We start from the raw sequence: 26702 nt of genomic DNA, 5'->3' as shown, positions 1-26702 counted from the left end.
CCCCCATACCTCCTCTCTTTCTCCTTTGAGAATGGGGAGGCCCCCTGGGTGTCACCCCATTTTGGCTCCTCTGGGTACTGCAGGACTAGCAGCATCCTCTCCCACTGAGGCCAGACAAAGCAGCTCAGTTAGGGGAATGGAATCTACAGGCAGGCAACAGATTCAGGAATGGGACCCCACTCTGTGTTTCAGCATAAGGAATTATAGCTTTGTGTGAATTCACAAGTAATCTCTGAAGAGTCTGATTAAGCTGAGCCAAAGAACACATCATTTTCACCAGTTTCTCATTGTTTTTTTTTTAAAAAAAATGCCCAATTCACTCATGTTTTTTTTTTTCAATCTAATATTGAGAGTTATAACATACTTTTCCATGGGTGGGGGAGGTGAATGGTTTGAAGCTTATCAGCATACAAAGACAGAGGCATGAAACAAACATTGCACACTCTGTTCTTGGATTCCCATGTGCGCTTCTTGACCACCATGTGTATACACAAGCCCCACCAATAGGTCTCCAGGCCACAGCTCATCTTCATGTTTTATTAGTTACTCTTTCAGTTTTGCTTGAGCAGTTCAGTGCATCACTTCTTTGGTAACCATTCTCCTCTCTCATTATTTCTTTATTTGGTGTGCTGTCCATAGTACCATTCCCAGGTAGGTATTACACAGCATGAAACCATGGTCTTCCCGGGCACATTTGCATTCCCCTGCTCCCTGCTCATCACTGCTCACTGCTCACTGCTCATGTGTGTGTGTGTGTGTGTGTGTGTGTGTGTGTGTGTGTGTATGCGCGCACGCACACAGATGTGTGTTGGCAAACAATGCTGCTTATATTCTAGAATTATAGATTTTTCCTCAAATTAGCCCTCCCCCCCCCCTTGCTTTGTGCTAAATTAGTAACTGCTGGAGTTAGGAGAGATAACAGTGTCACAAGAACCAGCTCTAACTCTAACTCTTACAGCGCCACCTTGTGGCTGACAACACAGGAGCATGGCCCTCCCATAACAAATTAAGCAGCCTGTCTATCTGTACTGAGAAAAGACAGAAAACAACATTTGGGTACCTAAAATAAGCATAAATAACAGAGGATTAAGACACATACATTTTAATGCATGTGGAGCAAAACCACAGCCAAAGTACCGCCAGTTGGATTTGAATCCATTTATTATTATTGTTTACAACTGTCTGAACTCAAATAGGAAAACTCTAAGCAACTACAAATCACAGGCGCTTCTTCAACCACACTGAAAATGTTGTATATTTACTTGTTCCAAGGGGCTTCAAACTCTACAAGTTCAATGTCTAATACGTATTATAGTTTTTTTTTTTATTATAGTTTTCTAAGCTAGTAATTGCTACCTCACTCAAATCTACAAGGTACAAGGCAGTTGTGTGATAGAAGGAAAGTATGAATTGAATCCTTCTTTCTATCTATAGCTGTTGGATCCTCACTTCAACAAGTACATTTTAATCTCTTTGAGCATGTTAGTGTCAGTGCATTAACTGAACAGGAGGCCCCCCTGAAACAGTGTCTTGTAAATCGTAACTCTGCTGTAACCTGTTTAAAGTTGTCTGTAATGTTTCCCATCAAATGTGTGCAGTTTATGATGCAGAGATTTAAACTATTCTCAAAAGTTTGTTCTTGTTATTATTTCATCAGAGAGAATTTTGTCTCTGCTGTTAGAATATCCCAGCCATACTTACTTCATGTAAGTAGTAAATGAGATCATTAGGGGAGAAAACAAAACAGTTAGGACACATGAGCTTGAGTCACTGACCAGTTAGCCTTTCAGACGACAGACAGAAGACAGAGCTACATAAGATCCATAAGGAAGGGAACACTCAGACTGTGGTCTTGTCTGCTTCCCTCCCTCTGTCTTCATACTTTAATATCTACCCTTTTCTTTTGTGTCTGTATGATACTTTGTTTCTTTCTCCCTGTTAGTCATTTAGGCAAGGCAAAAATGAATAACTCCCTCTGCCTCCTCTAAATCAAAACCAGTTGAGAAAGAAGACAGACCCCAGAAGACAGAGGCACGACAGTCAAGTGTTCAAGGACAGCCTGAACTATATAGTGAATTCCAGACTAGCCTAGGTGACAGATTAAGACTGTCTCAGAAAAACAAAACTAATTATGCCAACATAAAGTCACTTGACTGTACATATTAGAATAAGTTATGCAAAGGACAATTGTTTTGTCCATTGCATTTGAGTCTATAATTTGGAATAACAAAAATCAGAATTTATCAAAAATATAAAGCACTGAATAGCAAGACCTTAATTGCATTTTGAAGCCCCACATGGCTTTTGGTCAGCGTCTGTTGGCGAATTGCCCTTGAGTTGGTGTGTCTGTCCTGCTCTTGCCTCTCATCCCCATGGCAACTCTTCAGGGATTCCTACAGGACACACAGGGCATTCGAAGGGGACACTGTTCTCCTCTGAGATAACAGCACTGTTGCGCTCACCCGAGGTAAACAGGAGGAGCTCCACTTCCACAGGATGCACGCATTTGGCCACAGTTCATTTCATTCTGTACCTTCCAGGGGAGGACACTGACACTCTGTTATTCACAATGTGGAGAGGAAGAGAACACGGCGAGGGAAGAGAATAGAAAATAAAGAGGGGGGGAGTGGAAACCCTGCCTTTTCGTTTTGCTTTTGCTCCCAGACTAGTGTACTTCCCACCAAATATTTTCCCATGGCTGCAGGGACGTTATTTAACACAGATTTAAGAACTATTGCCTTCATAAATCCCGCCCCCTCACAACTGGCAAATAAGTGACAGTTGCTGGTTTCAAACATTTCTGGAAAGAAAACGAATCAGATTAGGAGTATCGAATGTAACTTGTGGATTCCCTTGTGCCCTTGCTGCTCAGTGTTAAAGCACAGGCTGAGGATGTGTTTTAGCAGGGCAGAGAGACCTGTGTAGGGCCACTCTGAGACCCGTGTCCCCTGGAAGTTGCACTGTTAGCTAATAGCAGGCTTTTTTCATTCTCCTGCTCTGCTCATTTCACCATCCCAACCCTCCACCGCTGTTGGTACATGACCATGACCTGCCAACCTACCAGCCTCCGGTCCTTCAGTTCCGACAGGTCTCACACTCTGAGCCACGCATCGTACCCGAGGGACAGTGCCATGATTGATGACGCGGTTGTGATCCCCAGCCACCAGGTATATGACTTTCTGCCTTTGCATCTGCTTTCTGGACAGCTTTTTCATATGCCCTAACGCTACAGATATCCGGTGGAAACAGGTTGGGGGTGGGGGTCAAGAGAAGAAAGCAAAAAGAGAGAACAGTAAAGACCTAAATTCTTTCTTAATGACAACAACAACAAAATCAGGATGATAGATTGGAGGGTGTCCTAGAACATGAGAAATGTTCACCAGATTTTACACTGGGCTTTTTTTTTTTTATTTTCTCCCTGAAATAATATAGTGTTTCTTTTTTCAACCATACCGAGTTCCTCTCTCTGCAGATTTTATGTAAAGATTTGTGTTCTTTAAATAATATCTCCGTCGTGAGGAAAAAAAAATGAAGCGGGCATGTTTATAAAATGAATGGTGTGTTGTAAAGTATACTTTGTTGCAATATTGAAGGTAGCTGTGAGAAAGGGTTTAAAGTTTACTCCAGAACCTTTTAATCTTAGGTATAACTTGATGGATTGGATGCAAGGAAATAGACAAGCAGTGGCTTTCAAAGTACTCTGCTATCGTATGAGTTAAAAGGGAATGCACTAGAAGAGGTGTATTTCAGATTTATTTCTTATGCGTTTTTTTTTTTTTTAATTGAAAATCTTCTAAGTCATAGCTCCTTTTGCTTGATGCTTTTTCAGAATTCCTTGTATTTTACTTGAGTTTTGAAGCATCGTTTTTCATTGAATCCACTGTTCTTTGTGTGTAGGTGTCTGCGCTAGCCAAGGAGGCAGAAAGGAATTCTTATCGTCTGAGCTGGGGCACTGAGAACTTAGACAACGTGGCTCTTTCTTCCAGTCCTATTCATTCAGGGTGAGTGAATCAATATTATGTATCCAGATCAAGAGGTAAAAAGAGATGTGAAAAGTCACAGCTTTGTCCAGTTGCTTTAGTGGATGCTTAGCTTACAGAGGAGGCACCCTTTGTTTCAACTTGTGAATAACATCGCTTTTTCCAACATGGTTCCAGCTACGCCAATGAGACAGTCAAAAGGGGTTGAATTTAGCATAGAAAAACTACTGTTTTAAAATAACAAGTAGCAACAGTTTGCTACCTGACTAGAATACGCTGGCCACTTCTTTACTGATCGTACCCAGTCTTTAGAGCCATCTTTGTAAAAGAGGCAAGGCCAGCTGCTTATTTGAAAGTTTCAATCTGCTAAGATTAACTGACTAGCCTTTGAAGTAAATGCCTTTCCTCACATATCAACACACTTAAAGTGATGGTCATGGAAGTCCGAGTCACACACGTACACAGAATGTATACACTCAAGTAATGACGTAAATACAGAGAAGTTCACAGCTAGAGTTTCCTCTCAGCTGTGCTTCTGATGCCCTTGGTAGAGGGTATTCAACATTGCCTGCTTATCACCACTTAAAAGCTAAAGCCAGACCTCCAGCACCCCTCTCAGCATTACTAAGGTCTTTCTTAGGATATAAGGATTTAACATAGTACACATTTCTTAAAGAATTTAAAATATAATACTTTCTGAATTGTTTTTGCCCTCAGGCTTTAATAATAGTATGGAAATATTATGATTATATATAAATCTTCATTTCTTTTAAGTGATATTTTTACCCAAATTTTACCAAAAAATGGGATACTTTGGTTTAAATTATTATCCCAAACTCCTTATGTGTAATTCCCATAACTGTTTTGAACAGTGGGCCCTTACTTCTTAGTGTTTTAAAATAGCCTCCTTCCAGGGAAGGAGGCCATGACATTGTAAACATTTTGAACTTTCTAATGAAATAGTCTACTAAACACCACAGAATATAAAATTGGACAGATATAAAAAATAAACACCTTGTTTTCCTTGTTAAATACTGTAGCTAGTTCTTGGTCTACTAAGAGTTGATTAGAGGAATTAAAAAGATTAAGCCCCATTCAAATTGAATTAAGAATTTTAAATGCAAAAGGAAATAATTAAAATGTCTATTATAAATTGGTCAAAACCCCTGGCATTGCCTTCTGCTACTGAGGGCCCCATGTAAGTAAGACAACAGATAAGAACCCAGACTCCATGCCACCAAATAAAGACACTATTTTAGGTATAATATAACCAACAACCAATAGCGATTTTTTTTTTTTATTTTTGAGGATTAAATGTTATAGTAATAGTTTGGTTTCCAAATTATTACTCTTAAAAAGAAAATTCTTAAAATTTAATGTATATCTGTATCCAATTTATAATAATATCTATGAGCTATAATGACTAGACAATGGTTACCTCATTGTGGTTGATTACTGGTAATAATGAACCATCAGCATCTGAGATAGAGAGGTTGAAAGAAAGAAAGAACAAAAGAAAGAAAGAAAGAAAGATTATAAAAAATTGTTCTGCAGCAAACCAGCTCTTCCAAATTTCAAATGTTTATTATACTGATTCTTAGTTACTCAAATCAGTGTGGAGGCTTTAAAGACATCATTGTCCAGGGCTAGAGAGACATCTCAGCTGTCAAGAGCACTGTCTTTTCTCCCAGAGGAGTCAGGTTCGATTTCCAGCACCCACATGGCAGCTCACAATTGTCTGTAACTCCAGTCCCCAGGGGACCTGAGAGCCACACACAGGAAAAACACCAGTGCACATCAAATAAAAATAAATCATTAAAGGCATCAGTGTGCAATCCACATCCCAGTCCTGTTACACCAGAACCTCTGTCCTCAGCTCCTGGCATTGGTAGCTCTCTGAGTTCAGGTTACTGAAATTGTTAGAAAGGGGGAAACCTTTGCTCAGTCTGTCAGGCAGAGTACACATCTGGTTCTCCAGGATATTCTCACCCACCTTAATTCTTCACACACTGGCCAGCTCTGCAAGGCACGAGGCTCAGCTGTTCAGGAAGGTAGGTCTTTGAAGTCAAAAGACCGCGTGACGAAGAGGAGTCTGACGGTTAAGACTGTCCTTTGACATCAGGCTTATCTGAATTCAGACCCTGATACTGACTATATGTGGCAGTGGGCCCATCATAGAAAACAATTCTGACTTCCACTTACTTATTTCTAAAATGAGTGTTAAAAATTTATTCCACCAGGGAGTTTTTAAACAGTAAATGCCTTTAACATCATTAGATTTTACCTTGAAATAGTAAGTGCTCGATAGGCTATAGCTTTTACTATTTGTAGGTTCTTCTTAGACACATTTCATACTTCTCACAAACTCCAAGTTAGTTAAACAAAATGTGCCCTGAGTCTTCTGAATGCCGTCTATGATGGCAAGATGGGCTTGTTTTCGCCAGGTAGCCTCAGCTATTGATGTCTCTGCCATGTCGAACAAACACAGTGCTACAGATGATCTTAAGTAGAGGGGAAATTACCCTTGAAAACTCGATGCTTCCAAGGGCTGCGAAGTTTGAAAGTGGTACTCATATCAATGTATATATAACATTCATCATATAATCTTGTACCATTGACTTTTTATCATCACATTCTAGGTTCCTAAGTGGTAGTTGTTAGGTATTTTTCAAGGATCTGCATTTTAATCTACCCGAGATGGAAGGGAAAGGTGATGTTTTGGTAAGGGGATAAATGTAGAGAACTTGTGATTATATCCAATGTGTCCATGAGGACATTGCTGCATTAAATTCAATAGCTATCTTACCTTCGAGCTGCAGCTTTTTGTACTGATCATTAGTGATAGTTTACTCTCCTTCTACTTCATGTTTTAAATATGCTCCTGGCAGAGAAGGACTGGGTCAATCAATAACTGGCCTTTCTCTGTAGATATATCCTGTATCTGATAAATGAAAAAAAATTTTTTTTGAGTTGCTTGACAGACTTATAATGAATCCAGAAAACAGCCACTCTTAGAAGCTCCTCATGAAGGTCATACCACTAAGTTTGTACAAAAAAAGTTAACTTCTGTCAAATGGTGGTGATACATACTTTTAATTCCAGCATTTGGGAGGCAGAGGCATGCAGATTTTTGTAAGTTTGAGTCAGCTTAGTCTATAGAGCAAGTTTCAGGACAGACAGGGCCATACACAGAAACCCTGTGTCAAAAAACAAAAACAAACCAACCAACCAAAACCAAAACAAAACACCAGATAAATAAATAAATAAATAAATAAATAAATAAATAAGAAGAGAAAGAAAAAAGAAAAATTGACTTTACAATTCTTAATTGCACTTTTGCATAATAAATTGGCTAAGGTGAGGCCATTTCTCCCAATATCTAGTTTTGCAACTCATTTTATATATTGTTATTCTGAAAGTATCTCAAATGTTTTAATGACAGCCAAATGCTGCAAATTAAATACCAACTTATTGGGCGTTAGGATATGCTACAAGTGAAATAAAGGCTCAAGAAAGGAATCTTTTAGAACAAGCTGAAGACAGTTTTTGTTGGGACTCTTGAAGTAAAATACACACACACACACACACACACACGTTAGTCACAAAAGGTGTATTTAAATACAAATCACAGAATGTCTGAAGTGTAAGGCAGCCAAGTCCCTTCTGCATGGGACAACACAGCATAAAGGCTTACAGAAAGACTTCCAGTGTTTAATTTAGTTGTTCCTATATCTTAAAATACTCTGGGAGTTCTTTTAGATCCATGAAGGCTAATTCTTTCAAATGGAGAAAATTGTTTTATAAAGGAGTGAATCAACTGTCCTAGAAGACTGCATTTCTGGTTCACTGAAGAAATAAATACACTTGCCTATGTCAGCAAACTTTGGAACATTATGAAGCCCTGTGGGATTAAGGGTGCACAGACCTGTGGGTGAAAGAGTAGTGAAGAGTAGGGATATGATGAGGTTCAGGGACCACGATGCTCAAAGCCATCAATGAAGCCTTGTGGAGAAGCACTAAGATTATGTTTGCGTAGATCTTTAACACCCACTAGTAGGTGACTAATGTTACCTACTCTGTCATAGACTTTCTGCTCTATCTGCCATGGAAGGTATCCTTTAAGCCATATCTTTCCTGTTTGTGTTTCTTCTGCTGTAACCCAACAGGGAATTACCTTACCTAAAAAGTATTAAAGAATTTCCAGTGGACAGCAATTGAATCAAAACCACACCCATGGAATCCAAGACTTTTATATTTGTCTCTATAAGGTCACTTGGTGCTGTTTAGCTTCTTGAACACTTAGTCTTTACTGAGTGTCCCCATGAGCCAATGCTAACTAAGGCTTCACTTCCATACCCAGTGACTATGTAACTTTCCCAGCTTCCTGAACTGGGATGAGCCACAAAGGCGCCAAAGCTTTTCCTTCTCTAAGCTCATGGAGAGTGACGTCTCTATTATATTTGCATAGAGTGATATCTCACTTGTATTTCCATCTTTTTTGTTTTCAGTGACTACTGTGTTGGTATATGAGTTAGATATTTCAATCAAAGTCTCATCTGGTTTCATTCTTTATATTTCACTTATTACCTCTTTCTCTGTGCTAAAGTATCTATTCTGTTGCAGCCGCGCCTCTCCATGTCTTGATCGTGACAACAGCAGGTGAAGCTCTGCGTAATTCCTTCTCTGAACATGTGCCCCCTCTGGTCCCCACCCCTTTGCTATCTCCTTCTGCATATGCCCACCTCAGGATGCTTTAGTGTTGATGATGTCTAGCAAAATATATGCAGGGGTTTATGTTCTCTAAATTGATCCCATTGCTCATTTTCCTTTTCCCAGGAAAGGGAAAGTGGGTATATTTAAGGCTCGGCAGGTATTAATTAGGTTAGCTGGGCCAACATTAAAATGGACTCTTGTCTTGGTCATGGCCTCCACATCACAGATGCTTTAGTGACGAAAAGCACTACATCCAACTGAAAGCTTATGTTATGTTCCCACGACTAGGCAAATTGGTGGAGCTATTCCAAAGTTTTATTAAGGGTTGTGAGTTTTAGTGTCACTCAGACCATTTTCTTCTTTGTTTTGCTTTACATTGCCACATTCTAGGTGAGCCAAAGCTTTATTGATTAACGGTATTTTTTTTTTATTTGCTAGCTCTATTTTAAGTTCAGCCTTTTGATATTTTTGGAAATTGTGCTATGGGATGACATCTCCACATTGTAAATATAGCAAGTATGCTATGTTATTTAGATGAAGTTATTTTTAAAGTTCCTTTTGGGCTGCTGATTAAAGGATTTTTATTCTGTGGCCATTGGTTATGATAATATGGATTATCCCTCTATAAATAACACAATTCTACATTTTCATTCTAAAATTTCAATTCATCTTTTTATCTTTTCTCAAGCACACCATAGATGTTCTACATCTGTTCACAAACACAGGGATTGGTAAATAATTATTGAGTGACTCAAACAAATTTGAACTACCCTAGTCAATGCTATTTTCCATCCACTTTTTAGTTGGTGGAATTTGAAGAACTAGGAAGGAACTAGGAAATAAAGGAGAAGGAGGCTCCTGGTGTGGTTTCAAATAGGACCACTAAGTCAGAATTGATGCCAGGCCTTCTGCTGTGTACATGGCCTCACTGAAGCACCCTGATGAATCTTTTCTCTTGTCTTTCACCCAGTGACTAACTCTGAATGCTGCAGTCTCTTCCCTGTTCCCATGGTCCCAGATGAATTAAATGGAAATTTGAAGTATCGGTAGCTTTGGGGGTGGACAGTGTAATCCTTAAAAGTCTGAACCCTTTGCTGGACAGTGGTGGCACACGCCTTTAATCCCAGCGCTTGGGAGGCAGAGGCAGGCGGATTTCTGAGTTCAAGGCCAGCCTGGTCTACAGAGTGAGTTCCAGGACAGCCAGGGCTACACAGAGAAACCCTGTCTCAGAAAACAAAAAGACTAAAACAAACAAACAAACAAGTCCGAATCCTTCTTGTTTTCTGCTGCCTCCTCTGAAGCATGTACCAATTTAGCTAATGAAATTGCATATTTATTGGCAAGTCCTCTCTCTAATAAAAGTGAATTGCATTTGCTTTTATTCCTTTTTAAATTGTGACAACGTTGTATCTCACAATTTAGAAAACTTCAGAGTTTCTACTTTGCATGACTGCTGTCATTCGAAAAGTCAGAGGCATCAGAGCCAATGTCCCCTTGCTATTTTCTCCCTGTGTAGTCTTAAGTCAATGTCTAATGAAATACATCTACACATTTTCAGCAGAGTATCTATTTAACCATAGGTCAAAAACTATATTGATTATGGGTCAAAACAGTTTGCTTTCCAATTAGGAGATCTTTCAGGGCATCTAAAATCAAACATTTAAGTAGATTGTCTTATCTAGCCAGCCATTAACTGCATCAAATTTGTAGCATTAAGCAATAAGCTCAGAGATATCTTCACCTAATTCCCTTAATTCATGGGTAAGGAAAACAAGGTTAACAAAGTTGGCGAGTTACTTGACTGTGGTTACCAACATAGCTCAAAACAGATTTAAGTCTGGGTCTGGAAAGAACATGGAACCACAGCAGCCTGTGCTGTGATAACAGAATCCTTACAATTATAGAATGTAACCCAAATTCTATTGACAACATTAAACTCCTTAGCGCAGATCTGAGTACTTTGAATGTTCTTAGTAAGTTTTTCTCAATGTTTTAGGTGATATATGGTATATAATTTAATGATCACGACATTTAAAAGATAAAAACAAAAACCAGAAAAGACAAAGATGACGGGGGTGGCCATTTATCAAATCTGTATTCTTTACTCACATATGATTTATTTCTCCCCATAGCTGTGGATGGTGATAGGATCAGCTCCCAGAGATCAGGAGGCTTCCATGTCACACTCCAGACTACAGAGCTGAGCTTTCAGTCCATATCTCTTTTCCTTTACACATACACATAGCTACCTTATTAGGTTTCCTCCAATTCCTTTCACTGGTAAATGTTTGCAATGATCATATTGTCTCATTTCTAATGTCCCCCAAAATGTAAGAGTCATATACATTCGATTTGCTCCAGACCTATCTTATGAGTCACTCCTTTCATCCTCCCTCCATACCCCACAGTCCTTACAGTGAGAAAGTTATTGCACTGTTGGCCCTCTGCTTCATACACTGCAGAATAACTGGCTCCTAATTCCCTTAGCCATCCAGGTAGTGGCACCTTTTGGTATTCTGCCATTTTTGATGAAATTCCTCTTACCCAGTTTTCTGCTAGAAGGTGTTGAGATTGACAAATTAGTTTGCTGGATTTACCAGTAGATCTCAACTACATCTGGATATAAAGTGCAGTCTCTGTTTTTCCTACTCTTCCTACATTAAAGAGAGGCTCTGGGAGTACATAGTTAAGTTCTGTCTTAGTCATTTGATAATTTCATTATGAGTCCAATTTGGCTAGAACATTTTACAGCAGGGCTAAGCTTTAATACCTGCTATTACTTGACAGTTAGTGGTCATGTCTTCCCGCTCTTTCTGCTTCTTGGTATCTTTTTATTTTACATTTTGTTCTCTCTTTTCTTTCAGTTTCTAAGGAAAATATCTCCACTAGAGTTTGTGATTGTCTGGCAGTCTGTGCCATTTCTTCTCTTACGTGGTAAAATCCATGGGCTGACCCTCTTTAGAAGTCTGTTTCCCCTTGAATGGTGCACATTGCACACTTGATTTTTCCCATTTGCTTTGCATTTGATTCGGTACTTAGGACTGTTTCGGGATCATTAATGACACAGGCATGAATCCCGGAGATGTATCTACATCAGTCCCTACATTCTGTTATTTCAATTTCTCCCTTTTTAGTCTTTCTTCATACAATCTTGTAATCATTTTTTAAAAATGATCTTATGAGATTCAAACTATTAGTTTTCATAGTCTCCCATTTTCTACCAAGCTTCTACCCAGGGAATACATCAGATCTCTCAGTTTAGTAGAAATGCATATGGTAGACTTTATTAGACATAGTACTTTCCAGCTGCTTTGAGGCATCTTCACATAGAGATTTGAGTGGATCCTGATTGTAATAACAGGCCAGACACCACTGATTTCACTTACTTCATACTTTAGCCTTACTCTCTCTGTCCCATGTAAGGACACACCATTTGTCATAGCCTGCCTCTTCATTCTTACATTCATTCATCTATTCAAAAATTATTCTTGATTCCCTACTGTGTTCTGTATCCATCCTGTACTGGGTTCTGGGGGGCTGAGACTGTTCTCTGTTATTATAGTCCTTAGATGATGCCTTGGTCACATCTTATGACCCAGGAAATTAGCAAGCAGGCCCCAAGTGAGGATAAAATCAGAGAGTGAAAACTTGGCTTTGAGTGTGAAGTTCTTGGCAAAGCTCCCCACATTTAGGGGTGAGCACAGAAAAGGATCATGGAAGCAGAAATCAGGGAGGAAGTAAAACAGAAAGAGGGCTTTTGTGGCACTACACCAGAGAAAGTAATAGAATATGTCAAGGGCATGGCTGAAGATTTGCTATTTTAAAGATAGACCACCAGAGTAGCCTACACGTCCTTTTGGGTAGAGAATTGATATCCTGCAGGCCAGAGGCTATCCCTGGAATAATACTATGGAAATATAAGGGGCCTGGAACATGAGTGCACAAACCTTGTAACTTCCTTCAAAACACATAGATACTCTGAGGGTTCATGACATGTACTAATAATCCCTTCTTGTTTCAGCACCTCTATTCCTTGCTCAGAGTAATCAAGATTTGAAAAATTTGCTGGCTGTGATGATGCACTTATATCATAAAACTTTGGAAGTAAAGGCAAGACGTTCAAGAGTACAAGGTTAAGCTCACAAACGTAGAGAGGTTAAGGCTAGCCTATACTACCTGAGACCCTATCTCAAAGAAATTGAGGAGGGAGGAAAATCAAAGGAAGTATTGATGTTAATTGTCAATAAGTCAGAAATATTGCAGTGAGGTTAGATACTCTGCTAGTTGAGACTGCGGCATTTTAAGGCATTCAACCTTTAAATGAAAATCAGTGTAAATGTACTCCAATAAAAATAGTAAAGGAAAATCTGCATGTTCATCTGGAAGTATTTCCAGTTCTTTCCTTCTTGTGAGCAAATGTGTATCTCTAAAAGCCAGAAAGAGAATACTTAAGAATTCACATTAGAGACTAACAGTAGGAAAGCTGCAAGCCGTTTCTCACTGTGTCTTGATAATATCCAGAATATCAACAGTTTACGTGCTCTGAACTGCTGCTTGCAACATAGCAGCTCTCAGCCCTCCGGAAAGCTCAGCAGCTAGGGGAGAATGGCAGGCCTAGGCTGGCTCCTGCATGCGGGAGATCTGTGGCTCCTGTGGTTTCATGCTGCATGCCGTGCTTCAGAGGGTACTCTGGGCTTCCCCGCACCCATTTCTCTTACTAGCAACAGGTTTTCTGTTCAGTGGCGTGTCTAATGCATTCTGTGTTCTGCTGCAAAGAGGATGCTGTGATATTTCACTCTCCTTAATAATAACATCAATGTATTGCGTCTCTATCCCACCACTTACTTTGATGGAATACCTTTCCAACGTTTTCAGTGTTGTCGTGGAAGCAATATCTAGGTGTGTGGATCTTGGCTTGGTGCGGGGTCTCGGTATCTCAGTCAATCTATGAAACACCTATATGTTGCTTTCATTTTGTTGTTCTTGTGTAAACTTCGCAAATGCATTGGAAATGGAAGCACACAGAAGTGACTGTGGACAAGCCTACATAGTGTTCATACACGTCCTCGTGTACCTGTATATGACAACTAGATTATTGTGCTATTTAATTTTTTGCTCCTGTAGGAGGTGCCTGCTCAAGAGGCCTTGGTGAGTGTCATGACTATTGAAATAACAAGCATTCTAGCTAAGCTGCTCCAAGATTTGTAACCACCCCCCAAAAGAAACTTCAGAGTTTCCATTCTCCCTCGACAGCCTGAGCCACCTAAGATGGCCATTCTTTTTGCCATGATCAATGAGCAATAAAGGGAGCAGAAGTCACAGAGATGCTTTTGCAAATGTAAATGAATTTCAAGTCCGGTTCATTATTATTTGAGGGAAATCGCTATGCACCAGCACCTCCATCAGCAAGAGTGCAGGTTGCCCACGCTGGACTTATCCCACAGATACAGGGCTAAGGGGGCTCTGTTTGTTTCAGCTAGTCACCCTCTATTTCAGTTAAAATTGTTTAGTACAGATATCTCTTTAAAGTGCAAATGCAGTTTTAACCAGAAAATTAGTTGGTTCTGTTCAAAACAGTGTTTTCCATCTTGTAACCACAAAAATCTGCATTCTAGGAAAGATGACTTGGGGGCAAGGCACAGTGGCAGAATAGATTTGACCTTGCGATGAGGCCTTTAAAATTGTTCTTTTCCGTCGTGAGATCACAGTAAAATCAGCTAGACAATTGTAATGTTGGAATGTTAAGTTGAATTCACTCAAAACATACCATTTGGTCTTTCTTATTTGAACACGTGGATTACTTACCACAGATAAAAAGACAGAAGGCTTGCCCGTGTTCTGAGCAATTCCCTTCCAATTACCAACAAAAAATTGAAATTATTCTTTAGTAGCATATGAAGATTATACATAAAACAAAATAAAAAATAGAAATATGGATACTAGGATATTAGGATAAACATTAAAAAAAATACTTTTCCACATGGCATTTACATTAAAAAGAATTGTTCTGAGAAAATAAACAGTAGAGAAGGTTAACCTCACAGAATGTGTTTATCTCCAGTATTGCTTTGAAGTACATCTAATATTTTATTTCAATTTTCAGCTTCCTAGTCAGTTTTATGGTGGATGCCCGTGGTGGTGCCATGCGAGGATGCAGACACAATGGACTCAGGATCATTATCCCACCTCGGAAATGTACAGCCCCAACTCGAGTCACCTGCCGCCTTGTGAAACGCCATAGACTAGCAACGATGCCGCCCATGGTGGAAGGAGAAGGCCTGGCCAGCCGCCTGATCGAAGTCGGACCTTCTGGAGCTCAGTTCCTTGGGTAAGGGTTTCCCATAAGCCTCCTACTTAGTCTCCGATGGGCTTGTGCCCTCTACCTGAGATCAAGGGGATGGAACAACAAAGGTATGTCAAGCCATTTTGAAAAAAGATTAGCTCCTGTGACTTTTTTTTTTTTTTTAAATTGGAAACAATGCCTTGATCCTTGACTTCACTTCTATGCCTCCCATGGTCAGGCATCAGTGAGTTAAACATGCACATTGCTGGTGCTTCTTCTTGGATATGGGAATAGCTGCCAGATTCCCAATGGTATAACAACTATGTGTTTTAAGCATTGGTAGGGATCTCTGCTTCTTGTCTGCGACTAAGAGGCAAGTTGTAAAGAAACAAATGTGCTTTCTTTGAAGCATAATTAATGCATCGCTTGGTTGGTTATGAATTCAACTGTCACCATCTCTTTGGACAGTAGCCTTCAACTCAATGCAAAAGGCATTGCCCTCATGGACTATCTAGAATTCAGTCTAAATGACTTTTTTTTTTCTGTTACCAAAATTGCTACTTTGAGCTATTAAGTCACAGTGTAAAATGAAAATGTCAGATCAACCTCATTTTGGCAATTTTGAGCAGAAATTGTCATTTCTTCTTTCTTCTGTCCGTCTGTAAGGCTGCTGTCATACAAAGTGCTACCTCATTGTGTCAAGAGGTGAAAAGCTACCACCGAATGGTGACAAAGGAATGAAGCCCAGGAAAGGGACACATTTCAAATCATCTTGAAACAAATTAATTGTATTTAAGTCTTGGCACTTAAGGCTGAGCGACATTTCTTACTAATTAGGATGCCTTCTGATTGTTATCAATGTCATACTGGGGAGCGTTTCCCACTTTAGAACTCTGGAAATGTTCTAAAGCCTGTAATTTGGGGCAAATTGTTAACAGGTTGCTCCAAATTACATTCACACCTGAAAGGGGATGTGTTGCTAGTTCCCCCTTGCAGAAACCACCTCTCATAGCTCTTATCAGGTAGAGCTTCGGAAGGAGCCTGTGAAGTTCTGGGTTGCATCAGAAAAATGTCACAAAGGTTGGAGTCTTTTGATGTTCAGTACAGAGCCTAACTCCCTCCTGCCCAGGTAGCTGTAGGCTTTTTGATAGCCTTCGAATCTGTTGAGGAATATCTATGAAAACGTCTCACTGCTGAACAGAGTTTTTATTGTATTCCCAACAGTTTTGACTTTCCCTAAGGACAATTTTCTCCCTCCATTTTTGGCTAGTGCCCTGGCAGTGAACCTCAATAGGAACAGACTTGTCAGCTATGTGTTCCCCTGGCACAGAAGCACCTCCATTGTACACTCTGGGTCTCAGGTCCCTTGTTCCTTGTGACCAATGGAGGGGGCAGAACCAAACGCAGTGTGAAACCAAACTTCACCCTGTGATGCTGGGGTTCTGTGGACACGGTACCTGAAGCTCACTTCTGTTCTTTCTTTCATTGCTGCTTTGGATGTACTCAGTAAACTTCACCTGCCAACGGCTCCTCCCCCACTTAATGAGGGAGAAAGTTTGGTCAGCCGCATCCTTCAGCTGGGGCCTCCTGGAACCAAATTCCTTGGGTAGGAGCGACTTAAAACAAATTGATGGCTGCTGGCCCCCATTCTTCTCCTTCTTCTGCGATATGATTTCTCTTTTCGTCATTGTGCCCATGACATGTCCCTCTCTATGATTTAAACTCTGTATAACCTATCTTTAGTGGACCATTTCTGACCCTTGTGGTATGTGACTTTTATTTTTTGAGTGACGTTTTTATATCTTCTCCCTTAAAGTGCTGTGACCTTCATTTTCGTTCAAGCATGAGATTTGCCTAGTTGTACTCTGTGCTAGTTATGATGTCGTTCTGATGAGTTTGGAATCTGTCTCAAAGCAACCTGGACTCAAGAATGGGAGGCCTCTGTCTATGTTGAATGTGACCTAAAAAAATCATAGGACAGTGCATGTTCTGGATCCCCAACGAATAGGCATTGGACACTATTGGGCTATTGACTGAGTGGCTCATTAGAGCCACAGGGTGTGCACATGCCTATTGTTTTCTTGAATGAAGACAGTATGAGCAAAAGCCACAAGTGCATGGCTCATTAGCACATGTAGTCTACCCTTCTGACATCTCATTTATAACACACTGAATTATGCAACGTCTGAGCCATTATCCCTCTTAACTCATATCGTCATTTTGCACCTGTAGAACATGTTTTTAGGAGATTGGCATACATCATAGACATGCATGTACATTTTTTTTTGGTTAAATGTGCTACACCTACATTTATCAAAGGAGACGGTCCAGAATGCCACATGCACCCACAGGGAAATACCATTTGGCTTAAAGTAGAAGCATGTACTTGAACACCAATGCCCGTGAGGTGGAGTGTCTCTGTGCCACCATCTGTTAGTCATTGGGCTCTGGAGGATGGCCCACCGTGTCCCTGCCCCTAGAATGAGCAGAATTCCAGGTCACTTTGCAACAGACTGTGTTGACTGGCTTGTCTTGGGGTTGGTTATCCTGTCTACACTGAGTGCTCTGCATTGCCATGTCAGGCCTGTGATCGTGGAGATCCCTCACTTCGCTGCTCTTCGAGGAAAGGAGAGGGAGCTGGTGGTCCTGCGCAGTGAAAATGGGGACAGCTGGAAAGAGCATTTCTGTGAATACACTGAGGATGAACTGAACGAAATCCTTAATGGCATGGATGAAGGTACCTTTGGGTTAAGGGATCTAAAGGACATCTAAGGGGAAGGCGTGAGGATTACATACTGCTTTAAGATCATCTAGCTGTCTGTGTACTTAATGTGCACATGTGTACCTCTTGAGGTGGTTTATTCCAGCACGTTGTCTGCTGCTCTAACTGTTGCAAATTTTAGTAGACAACTCAATCCATTTTCTTAACCGTGTTTATGTTAAATTTGGGAAAATACAGCCTTTTAAGGTGTTAAATGTCTCATCTTAACAAGTATACTCAGCGTGCTTCTATCCTTTAATGAAAACCTGTTGAATAGAAAACTAACAGTAGAGTAGATGTTTCATAACAGTGGACACAGAACTTGGCATGCTCTAACAGTGAGGTGACAGGCTTGTTCAGCTTTGTGGTTGCTTGAACTGGCATGAGCCTAGTACTAGGGCTAGAATTTCTCCTCCATGCAACTTATGGGTCTTGAGAATGAGTCCCTCCCTCCAGCCAAACAAATTATTTCAACTTGTGGCTGAAGAAATTAAACATTTCAGTAGTGGGCACAATGCATGTTCTAGATCCTCAGTATAATGGGTATTAGGTACAATTGAGTTACTGGTTGAGTGCTCGCTAGAGCCTTCTTGTGCTATTTTAAACACCAAGTTTGAAAAACTAGATGTTTAAGAAACTCATTATTTAAAATTAATAAGGTATTCTGTTGGGAAACTTACTCTACCTGTAACTAATATCTTATATAATAATATAATTTCCTTTCAAGCTTACTTTTATTAAAGAGACAGGAACATTAAGTTCATTCATTCATTCATTCATATGGAGACTTGGAGCAGACTGGATTGCATGCAGATAGAATATATATATATATATATATATATATATATATATATATATATATATATCTTCTTGTGGAACTTTGTTTTTAAATGAGAATTTTAATCTCTGTAATCCCCAAATCTCTTTAAGCCATTTAGGCACAAATTCAAATATGTATCTAAATCCTCAGGCCCAATAAATTGAAGAGAGAAGATGTCCTAGCCCTAATGGATAGTGCAGTGCCACTTCAACAGAACAAGCCCCTTACCTCGTTGTCAGGAGTGTGCCAAGTTTGTACAGGGCTAGACAGAGGAAGGCAAAGCCCAGCCCAGAGTCAAGTTGATCTGTGAAGAGCAGCCTGCCCACAGCTCCTTCTTTATCTCCTTCTGAGCCTGTTGAGGTTGAGTAAAAATAAAGGCCAGGCTTAGATGATAGAAAATACACTGTCTAGTGTGGGGGTCAGTTTCTTCAAAGCAGGATGAGAAGATCAGAGTTCTCGTCAGAGAAGGTGACGGCACTCCAGCTCCTTCCACTTCTTAAAGCCCCTTTATTTGCTAGCATTGTAATGGTTTTGGAGATTTTTCTTCAGAGTGGTCACCTATCATTGATGCCACCTTGCCCAGTAGCATCTTGCCTGTGGATGAAGACCCACTCTTACTATAATTAACACATAGAATAAATTCTCTTTAAAGCCAAAGAATCAGTGTGATATATTCACATTTGGAAATATGTTCTTTTATAGGTTTCTGCCATAGTATTGGCCAGTGTGTCATTCTCCTACTGTTTGTGATCAGACCCTAGGACTGCCACTGTTTAATCATGCCAAACAGTCAGTGAAAAGTTACTACTTTATGGTGAATTGTAAACAACTTCTAAGACTAAGCACCTTTCTATAGTCCTTTAAATTTACTGATACATTTAGTACAGATTTTTTCTGTTTCAAATCAAATTTTCTCTATTGCCCTAAATACCTACACTAAAGCAATTTATAGAATCTATTATCCCACCCTCTTCTCTTAGGTAATGTATTTGGTAAGTCATCCACATCAGGGGAATATGGAAACCCTGAAGTTGAGCCCATGTACAAACCATGCCACAGGACAGAATGTATAAAGTAAAATCTTACCCATTCGCTGCAGAGTTTATTATTGAACTACTCCCCCAGGACCCAAACGACCATGTCATTTCTTTAAACCACAATAACTGGTCTTTGAGCTAACTTTGAAATTTGTAAAGGAAAGGAGTTCAAATTCAGCTTCCTCTCCATCACATGAACCAAGAATAGCACATGTTCATTCCCACTGCAGGTTTGCCCTCAAATGCCCTTACAGAGACAGCACTGTGTGGATGCTTCTGGCCCCAAGTACACTTCTTCTAGAGTGTTCTGGAAAGGCCTGGTTTTCCCGACCTGTACCTGCAGATGCAGGCTGCTGACAGCTCAGAAACTACTCCTGATACTTACCTGTTTGGTGTCAGGATAGCCTTGTATTTTAACTTTAACTGAAATGGGGCTTTGCTGCCCTCCCTGTTCACTATTAACTGTGCCGGTGAGTCTGCTAGAATGTTCTCAGGAGTCACTTGCTCTATGAAGATGGGTCATTTCTTGTCTCAGTGCTGGACAGTCCGGAAGACCTGGAAAAGAAACGAATCTGCCGCATCATCACTCGTGACTTCCCACAGTACTTTGCGGTGGTATCGCGCATCAAACAGGACAGCAACCTGATTGGCCCCGAGGGTGGAGTGCTGAGCAGCACCGTGGTATCACAGGTGCAAGCTGTCTTCCCAGAGGGCGCACTCACCAAGCGCATCCGGGTAGGCCTACAGGTATGTCCATGTAGGATACAGATGATCCATGGTTACAGTTGGCTTTTCAAACGAGAGCTGAAATGTCACCTGAATAAAGTTTTCCTGAGTGAACAAAGGCTAACAGACGAGATAACTAAGCTGGTGCAGGAGCTTGTTCCTAAGTCTGACTACCTGAGTTGGATTCCAGAAACTCCTATGATGGAAGATGAGAACTTCCTCAGGATAGCTTCTGATGTGCATATTATACTGTAGCATGCACACATCCACACACATCTAACACACAATATGTAAATAAAGATAAATTATATAGAGACACATATACATATATTATATATATTGTATGTAATAATATATGTACATATATTATATGTAATTATATATATAATGTATATATATATATTTATTTATAGCTTAATAGTACTAAACTTATAGCTGCCACTTTTGAAATCCACAAAACCATTTTTGAGAAAAGAAAAACCAGGTTTGTCTGGATATGACAGATATTTGACCTTAAGTGTAGTACTATATATAGCTAATAATTTTTTCCTACATTAATAGGCTCAACCTATGCACAGCGAGTTGGTGAAGAAGATCCTAGGCAACAAGGCGACCTTCAGCCCTATAGTCACTTTGGAACCCAGGAGAAGAAAATTCCACAAGCCGATTACTATGACTATTCCTGTCCCTAAAGCTTCAAGTGATGTCATGCTAAATGGTTTTGGAGGAGACGCACCAACCTTAAGATTACTATGCAGCATAACAGGTAAGTCATATATGACTATATCATAGAAAATTCTAGAAGGAGATACTTAACAATAGTAAAAAAGCTTCCAGGGTCTAAACCACCAACTAAGGAGAACACATGGAGGGACCCACGGCTCCAGCCTTATATGTAGCAGAGGATGGCCTTGTCTGGCATCAGTTGGAGAAGAGGCCCTTAGTCCCATGAAGGTTTGATGCCTCAGTGTAGGCAAATTCGAGGGCAGAGAGGTGGGAGTGGGTGGGCAAATGGATGGGTGGGGGCACACCCTCATAGAAGCAGCAGGAGGGGGGATGGGATAGGGAGTTTCTGGGGGGGAATCTGGAAAGAGGGTAACATTTGAAATGTAAATAAATATAATATTCAATAAAAAATGACTAAGCATAAAAAAATAGTAAAAAACTAAGTTACTTTTACCATAGGTAGCTGTGAAAGTTGAGAATCTAGGTGAATGTCTGTAATCTCAGTATTTGGAAGGCTGAGGCAGAAGGATTGTGAGTTTAAGAGCTGTCTTCACAATATGAAAATGCTCTATATCAAAAAGCTGTGGGGTTAAATACATCAGTTTAGGAAAAGCATTTTTTAATTAGGTGAACAAAAGGTGAAAAAAAGAGTTTTCCACCAAACAATGTTTCTATATCAAACTATTACATATTTATGTATGGAGGCATTTTTAAAGTAAATGTTTTTAATTTTACTTTTTAACCCACCGAATTATTAGTGCTGCACATATATACATTGTATGAAGCCATCTACCAGCTCCTCCCTGTCTATGCAGGAATTTTCCTGGGGAGATCTTGTGTAGGTAACCCAGTCCTGTGAGTTGACCCATCCAACAGCCTTTGTGCAGCTACAGCAGCTCACAGCACTCCTTGTACTCCTGCTCTTACTTTGTTTTCTCGCTCTCTACCACAATGATCCCGGAACCCCAAGGACAGGATGATAGATGTCGCCCCTACTGTCGGTGGGAACAACAGAACAATTGCTTATTCTCAGCACTTGAGCAGTTATGCATCTCTGCATTAACCACTACCTACATCTATAAGGAGCTTCTCTGACCAAGGCTCACATCTACGGATATAATCATAAATATTTACTAGGCAGCTTGACAATATGACCATTTAGCAAAACAACAATAAACGTTTATCATAATTTTGGCTGTGTTTAGGTACTTATACCTGAATTTCCTCCTGTGGACCAGGCCTCATTGCTAATCAAGTGAGCAGTAGGTTTCCCCGATACATAATCCAGCTGCTATTACACTATTGGGAACATCTTGTAGGCTGAAGGGTTCAACACTGGATAAAAACCATTGATCCTTTTTTCTCCCAGAAGGCTATATAGGAGACCAAGGACAGAATGCCTAGTACACAGATATTCAAATATTTTCTCTTAAATATAGTTATCGTTACATTGGTGTCTGCTTTTTTTTAAGTGTCATTTCTTGGTATGTAATTTTGATTTATGATTTTAAATATTTGATTTATGATAGTTTGTACTCTCATTTTAATTTCATTCATTCATTGGTTAATTAATTAATATATGTGGTACTGGCAATCAGACCTGGGGCATGTTATTTACTAAGCAAGGCAAGTAGTTTACTCTTGAGCTACATATTCTCAGCCCTGAAAGTTGTTTTGTTTAGGTTTGGTTTGGTTTTGTACTGAGGATTGAACATAGGGCTCTGCACATACAAACCAAATGCTCTGCCACTAACCTGCATCCTGGCTCATTTTATTTTCCTTGTGTCCTTTTGTGGAATGGAGGAATCACACAGGGGAACAGTCAGAAGCACAGAGACTTTATTGACAATCTGGTGTCTCTAATTTTGCCCAATAATAGTCCATAATCGCGCTCTTTCAGGTGGAACCACCCCTGCCCAATGGGAAGACATCACAGGAACCACGCCACTAACGTTTGTCAATGAGTGTGTTTCCTTTACAACCAACGTGTCCGCCAGGTATGTGTATGCAGCACAGAGGAACCCATTCACTGTATGTCTTTCCTCCTCCTCAAAACCATCTTTTCTTTTTGTTGTTTGATATTGTTTCTTAATATTTTCCAAGGGATTTAATTTTAATTAAATTTAATTTTAAGAAACATCTACATTTGCTTTGACATGAATAGTTACAGTACAGTAGCCACATCCTGACAGTCAGATTAGAATCTATGGAAAATAAGTGCCTGTCTGCTTTGGCTCTATGATTCTGACGTTAACTTTGGCAGCCACAGCTCATGTTTCCAATTCCCAAGAAATGAGAAATTTCCTGTTATCAACAAAACAGCACGAGGAGTTACTCTTACAATAGAATACCAAAACATGCAGTTCAGTGTATCTTGCTTAGTAGCTAAAGAGTTAGTGTGTTCTATACCCTAGCACATTTGCACGTTACACATCTTTAAGAGACTGGAAGGATCTTCTAGTTATTTCTTTTGTATGACATAATTGAAATTTAATATTAGTTCCCATTCACATGGTCTTTAGGTAAATACTTTCAAATTTCTACTTGGTTTGATTTAGTTTCAGTGACTGGTTAATCCCTTGGATAATGGAGCAATGAGAAAATGATGTTGAAACCTTTAGAAGGTTAAATGACTAAGAGAGAAATCAAGGAAGATAAGTATCTACATCATAGTGTCTGATACTGAACTTTTAAGTACCAAAGAATTATTTTATTTTTGTACTTATTTATTTTTTTAGTTTGATTATTTATTTTATTACCAAAGAATTCAAGAGCGGTCAATATGTATGTCCAGAGACTAGTTATAGAGAAGAACACAAAAGGAGAAACACAGCTAGAATATTTAATTCAATCTTTTCATTTTGTTTTCCTTTGCTTTGAGAGGGGTATAATTTCTATTGGATGTATTTATTATGCATGGTAGTATGTTACATAAGGACTTTTTCTTATAAGTGTATATTGTACATGGAATATATTCATAATTGGTCTTAAAGCATATCTCACGTATCTCTTTCTTAGCACCTCAGACCTCTTGTCTGTCCTGTGCCTTCCTTGCCATTTCTGCGTGTTTCCTTTTCCTCAGCCTCCTCTCCTCATTTCCCTCCCCATGTCCTTCCTCTTCAAGAAACATTTGATGACAATATTGATTGTATCAAAGGAATTGATCTGTTTTCAAGTTGCACACTGTAAACTGTAAGCAACTGGTTTTCTTTTCTTTTGTAGGTTCTGGCTGATAGACTGCCGACAGATTCAGGAGTCTGTTGCCTTCGCATCACAAGTGTATAGAGAGATTATCTGTGTACCATATATGGCCAAATTTGTAGTGTTTGCCAAGTCACATGACCCCATTGAAGCCAGGTTGCGGTGTTTCTGTATGACAGATGACAAAGTAGATAAGACCCTTGAACAACAAGAAAACTTCTCTGAGGTGGCCAGGAGTAGGGATGTGGAGGTAGGAATGTTGTATTGTGTGGCTTCATTATCAGGGCATTTGTAATTCAGTTATCATAGAAAGAAGATTTACTTAACAAAAGGAAGACCAGTCTATGTTTCTATCAGTTGAAGGCCAATTTCCAAAATCTGAATTTTTTTCTGACAATTTAGATCATAAATGGATGGTCTTTATGTATATAGATAAATTCCTATAAAATGTATTTTTATTTCAAAAATTATTTTTATTGAAATAAAAACTGATATTGATAAACTCAGAGTATGTAGGTGACTAGGAGTTTGCTATAACTATAGCAGTTTAGATGTTTTATTTTTCTAAATTTTCTTTTAAAGTACTTCCTTTTATTTAAGTGCTAGGCCAGATAAATACATTTTTACATTGATTTTTTTGTAAGAATTTTCCATCATTATAAATGTTTATATACTGACATCCTGTGTTCTGCCTCATTCTGATGTCAAAAGTTAACTAATGAAAAATTTATATTTAGGTATGGACATATATTTTTGGGGGGTGTCACGATACAGCATTAAAAATGAGAAAATTGAATGTTACCATGCAATTGAAGATACTCAGTGGCAAGAATAAATGATGGTGAATGTTTTGTCATGTATGTGACATCAGTCAATCACACATCAGCAGTGTGAACATTATTGTGTATGTGTATTTTCAGAACTGAAGATTCCAAGAACCTCTACTACTTTGCTTGTATAAATGACATAAAAGTGATTCTAGCTATCTTATTCCATGTTGGCTTTCTGTCTTCTCTTAGGTATTGGAAGGAAAACCTATTTATGTTGATTGTTTTGGCAACCTAGTACCACTAACCAAGAGTGGCCAACATCATATATTCAGTTTTTTTGCCTTCAAAGAAAACAGACTTCCTCTCTTTGTCAAGGTAATGCATACATAAAAATCAAAATTACTTAGGCATTTATTTAAAAGTACAAGGATTGTTTTCAGTTACTTTCATAGTAAGAATATGTGCTTTTCAAACATTTCCAGTGATTTTAAAACATATTTAGAAGTATTTACAAAAACACATTTTTCTTTTAATTTTTGAAGTTCAAATTCAATCATAATTTTTAATGAGAGAACAGATTTATGATGGGAATGAGGACAAACTAGGATCAATGTATTAAGTAGAAGAACATTATTTACTGTTTCCCAGATTAGAAGGCAAATCATCTGTGTGTGTGTGTGTGTGTGTGTGTGTGTGTATGTGTATGCGCTTGCATGTGTGAATGTGTATAGGTGTATGTGTGAGTGTGCATGTGAGTGTGTGTATATGTGTGTGTGTGTTTGTGTGTGTGAGTGTGTGTGTGTGTGAGTGTGTTGATGGGAATAAACTTAGAGCCTCACACGTAGTTACTAATAGGAGATGACTCTACTGGTGAGCTAAACTCCCAACCCTCCTATTTCTTCACAACTCTTACTTTAGATGTCCATGCTGAGATTTTAAAGTGTATGTGAAAGTGACTAAGGTAGAGACCAAATGAGCATTGACAACTTTTTTGTAATAATTTCTCAAAAGACCCAGAATATCATAGTACAATAAGAAACTGTTCAAGTTAGAGCTGTAGACTTGATATGCTTTCATCAATTCAACTTCATCAAGATGAAAGAAGGAAAATCAAGATGAATGGTTCTATTTAGCATAGAATACCCAGGAGCAGAAAAGATAGAAAGTAAAAACATGACTATCAGGAAAGGGGGTAGGGGAAGAGAAATTATTCCTTAATACATGGAGATGTTCAGTTTGGGAAGCAATTATGCATGCACATGGATGGAGGTGATAGTTATACAACAAAGCGCATGTATTTGTGCCACAGAATTATACACCTAAAGCTCTTAAAATGATGTTTCCTATTACAAATACCACAGTTAAAATTGAATGAAGTTCTGATGTTGCAATGAACTTGGATGTGTTGTGCTAAGTCAATAAAACACAAGGAAAATATTGTGTGACTCCACTTTACAAATCTGTGGAAATGCAAACTAGCATGAAGATTGTCAGGGATGGGGAATGGAAAGGAAATGTGTACTGGGACCACTTTCTGTCTGGGTGGATAGATAGCTCTGGAAAATGGTGATCGTACAACATCATGAATGTGCTTCATGGCACTTAAAAATAGCAGACATGGCCGGGCAGTGGTGGTGCACGCCTTTAATCCCAGCACTTGGGAGGCAGAGGCAGGTGGATTTCTG

The 26702-nt window shown here is 39.3% G+C and overlaps 1 protein-coding gene and 1 long non-coding RNA gene across 54 annotated transcripts in view; one reads left to right on the top strand and one right to left on the bottom strand.

The window, feature by feature from the left end:
- Window positions 1-20213, bottom strand: part of LOC116093755 — a 58668-nt gene extending 38455 nt beyond the window's left edge. For 3 of the 5 annotated variants that reach the window (XR_004119825.1, XR_004119826.1, XR_004119823.1), the window contains exons 1-5: window positions 19980-20212; window positions 18786-18909; window positions 6787-6921; window positions 5419-5459; window positions 3062-3226 (exon numbers count right to left, since the gene is read on the bottom strand). This is a non-coding gene — a long non-coding RNA (uncharacterized LOC116093755). Of the gene's footprint in view, window positions 1-2462; window positions 2558-3061; window positions 3227-5418; window positions 5460-6786; window positions 6922-18785; window positions 18910-19979 lie in introns of all 5 variants that reach the window. The other 2 variants (XR_004119824.1, XR_004119827.1) reach the window with 2 other exon arrangements.
- The window catches only part of Ank2 (ankyrin 2), a 576750-nt gene that overhangs the window by 516892 nt on the left and 33156 nt on the right, over window positions 1-26702 (top strand). For 14 of the 49 annotated variants that reach the window (XM_031375399.1, XM_031375391.1, XM_031375402.1 and 11 more), the window contains 11 exons: window positions 3065-3167; window positions 3898-4001; window positions 8604-8639; window positions 14797-15021; window positions 16484-16582; window positions 17559-17713; window positions 20130-20341; window positions 20882-21086; window positions 22947-23043; window positions 24269-24497; window positions 25267-25392. In XM_031375399.1, the coding sequence (XP_031231259.1) occupies window positions 3065-3167; window positions 3898-4001; window positions 8604-8639; window positions 14797-15021; window positions 16484-16582; window positions 17559-17713; window positions 20130-20341; window positions 20882-21086; window positions 22947-23043; window positions 24269-24497; window positions 25267-25392 (1591 nt within the window). Of the gene's footprint in view, window positions 1-639; window positions 652-3064; window positions 3168-3897; window positions 4002-8603; window positions 8640-14796; window positions 15022-16483; window positions 16583-17558; window positions 17714-20129; window positions 20342-20881; window positions 21087-22946; window positions 23044-24268; window positions 24498-25266; window positions 25393-26702 lie in introns of all 49 variants that reach the window. The other 35 variants (XM_031375436.1, XM_031375431.1, XM_031375408.1 and 32 more) reach the window with 9 other exon arrangements.

This window comes from Mastomys coucha, unplaced genomic scaffold, assembly GCF_008632895.1.
Source record: "Mastomys coucha isolate ucsf_1 unplaced genomic scaffold, UCSF_Mcou_1 pScaffold16, whole genome shotgun sequence".
Lineage (NCBI taxonomy): Eukaryota > Metazoa > Chordata > Mammalia > Rodentia > Muridae > Mastomys > Mastomys coucha.
This window is presented reverse-complemented; position numbering and strand designations above follow the sequence as displayed.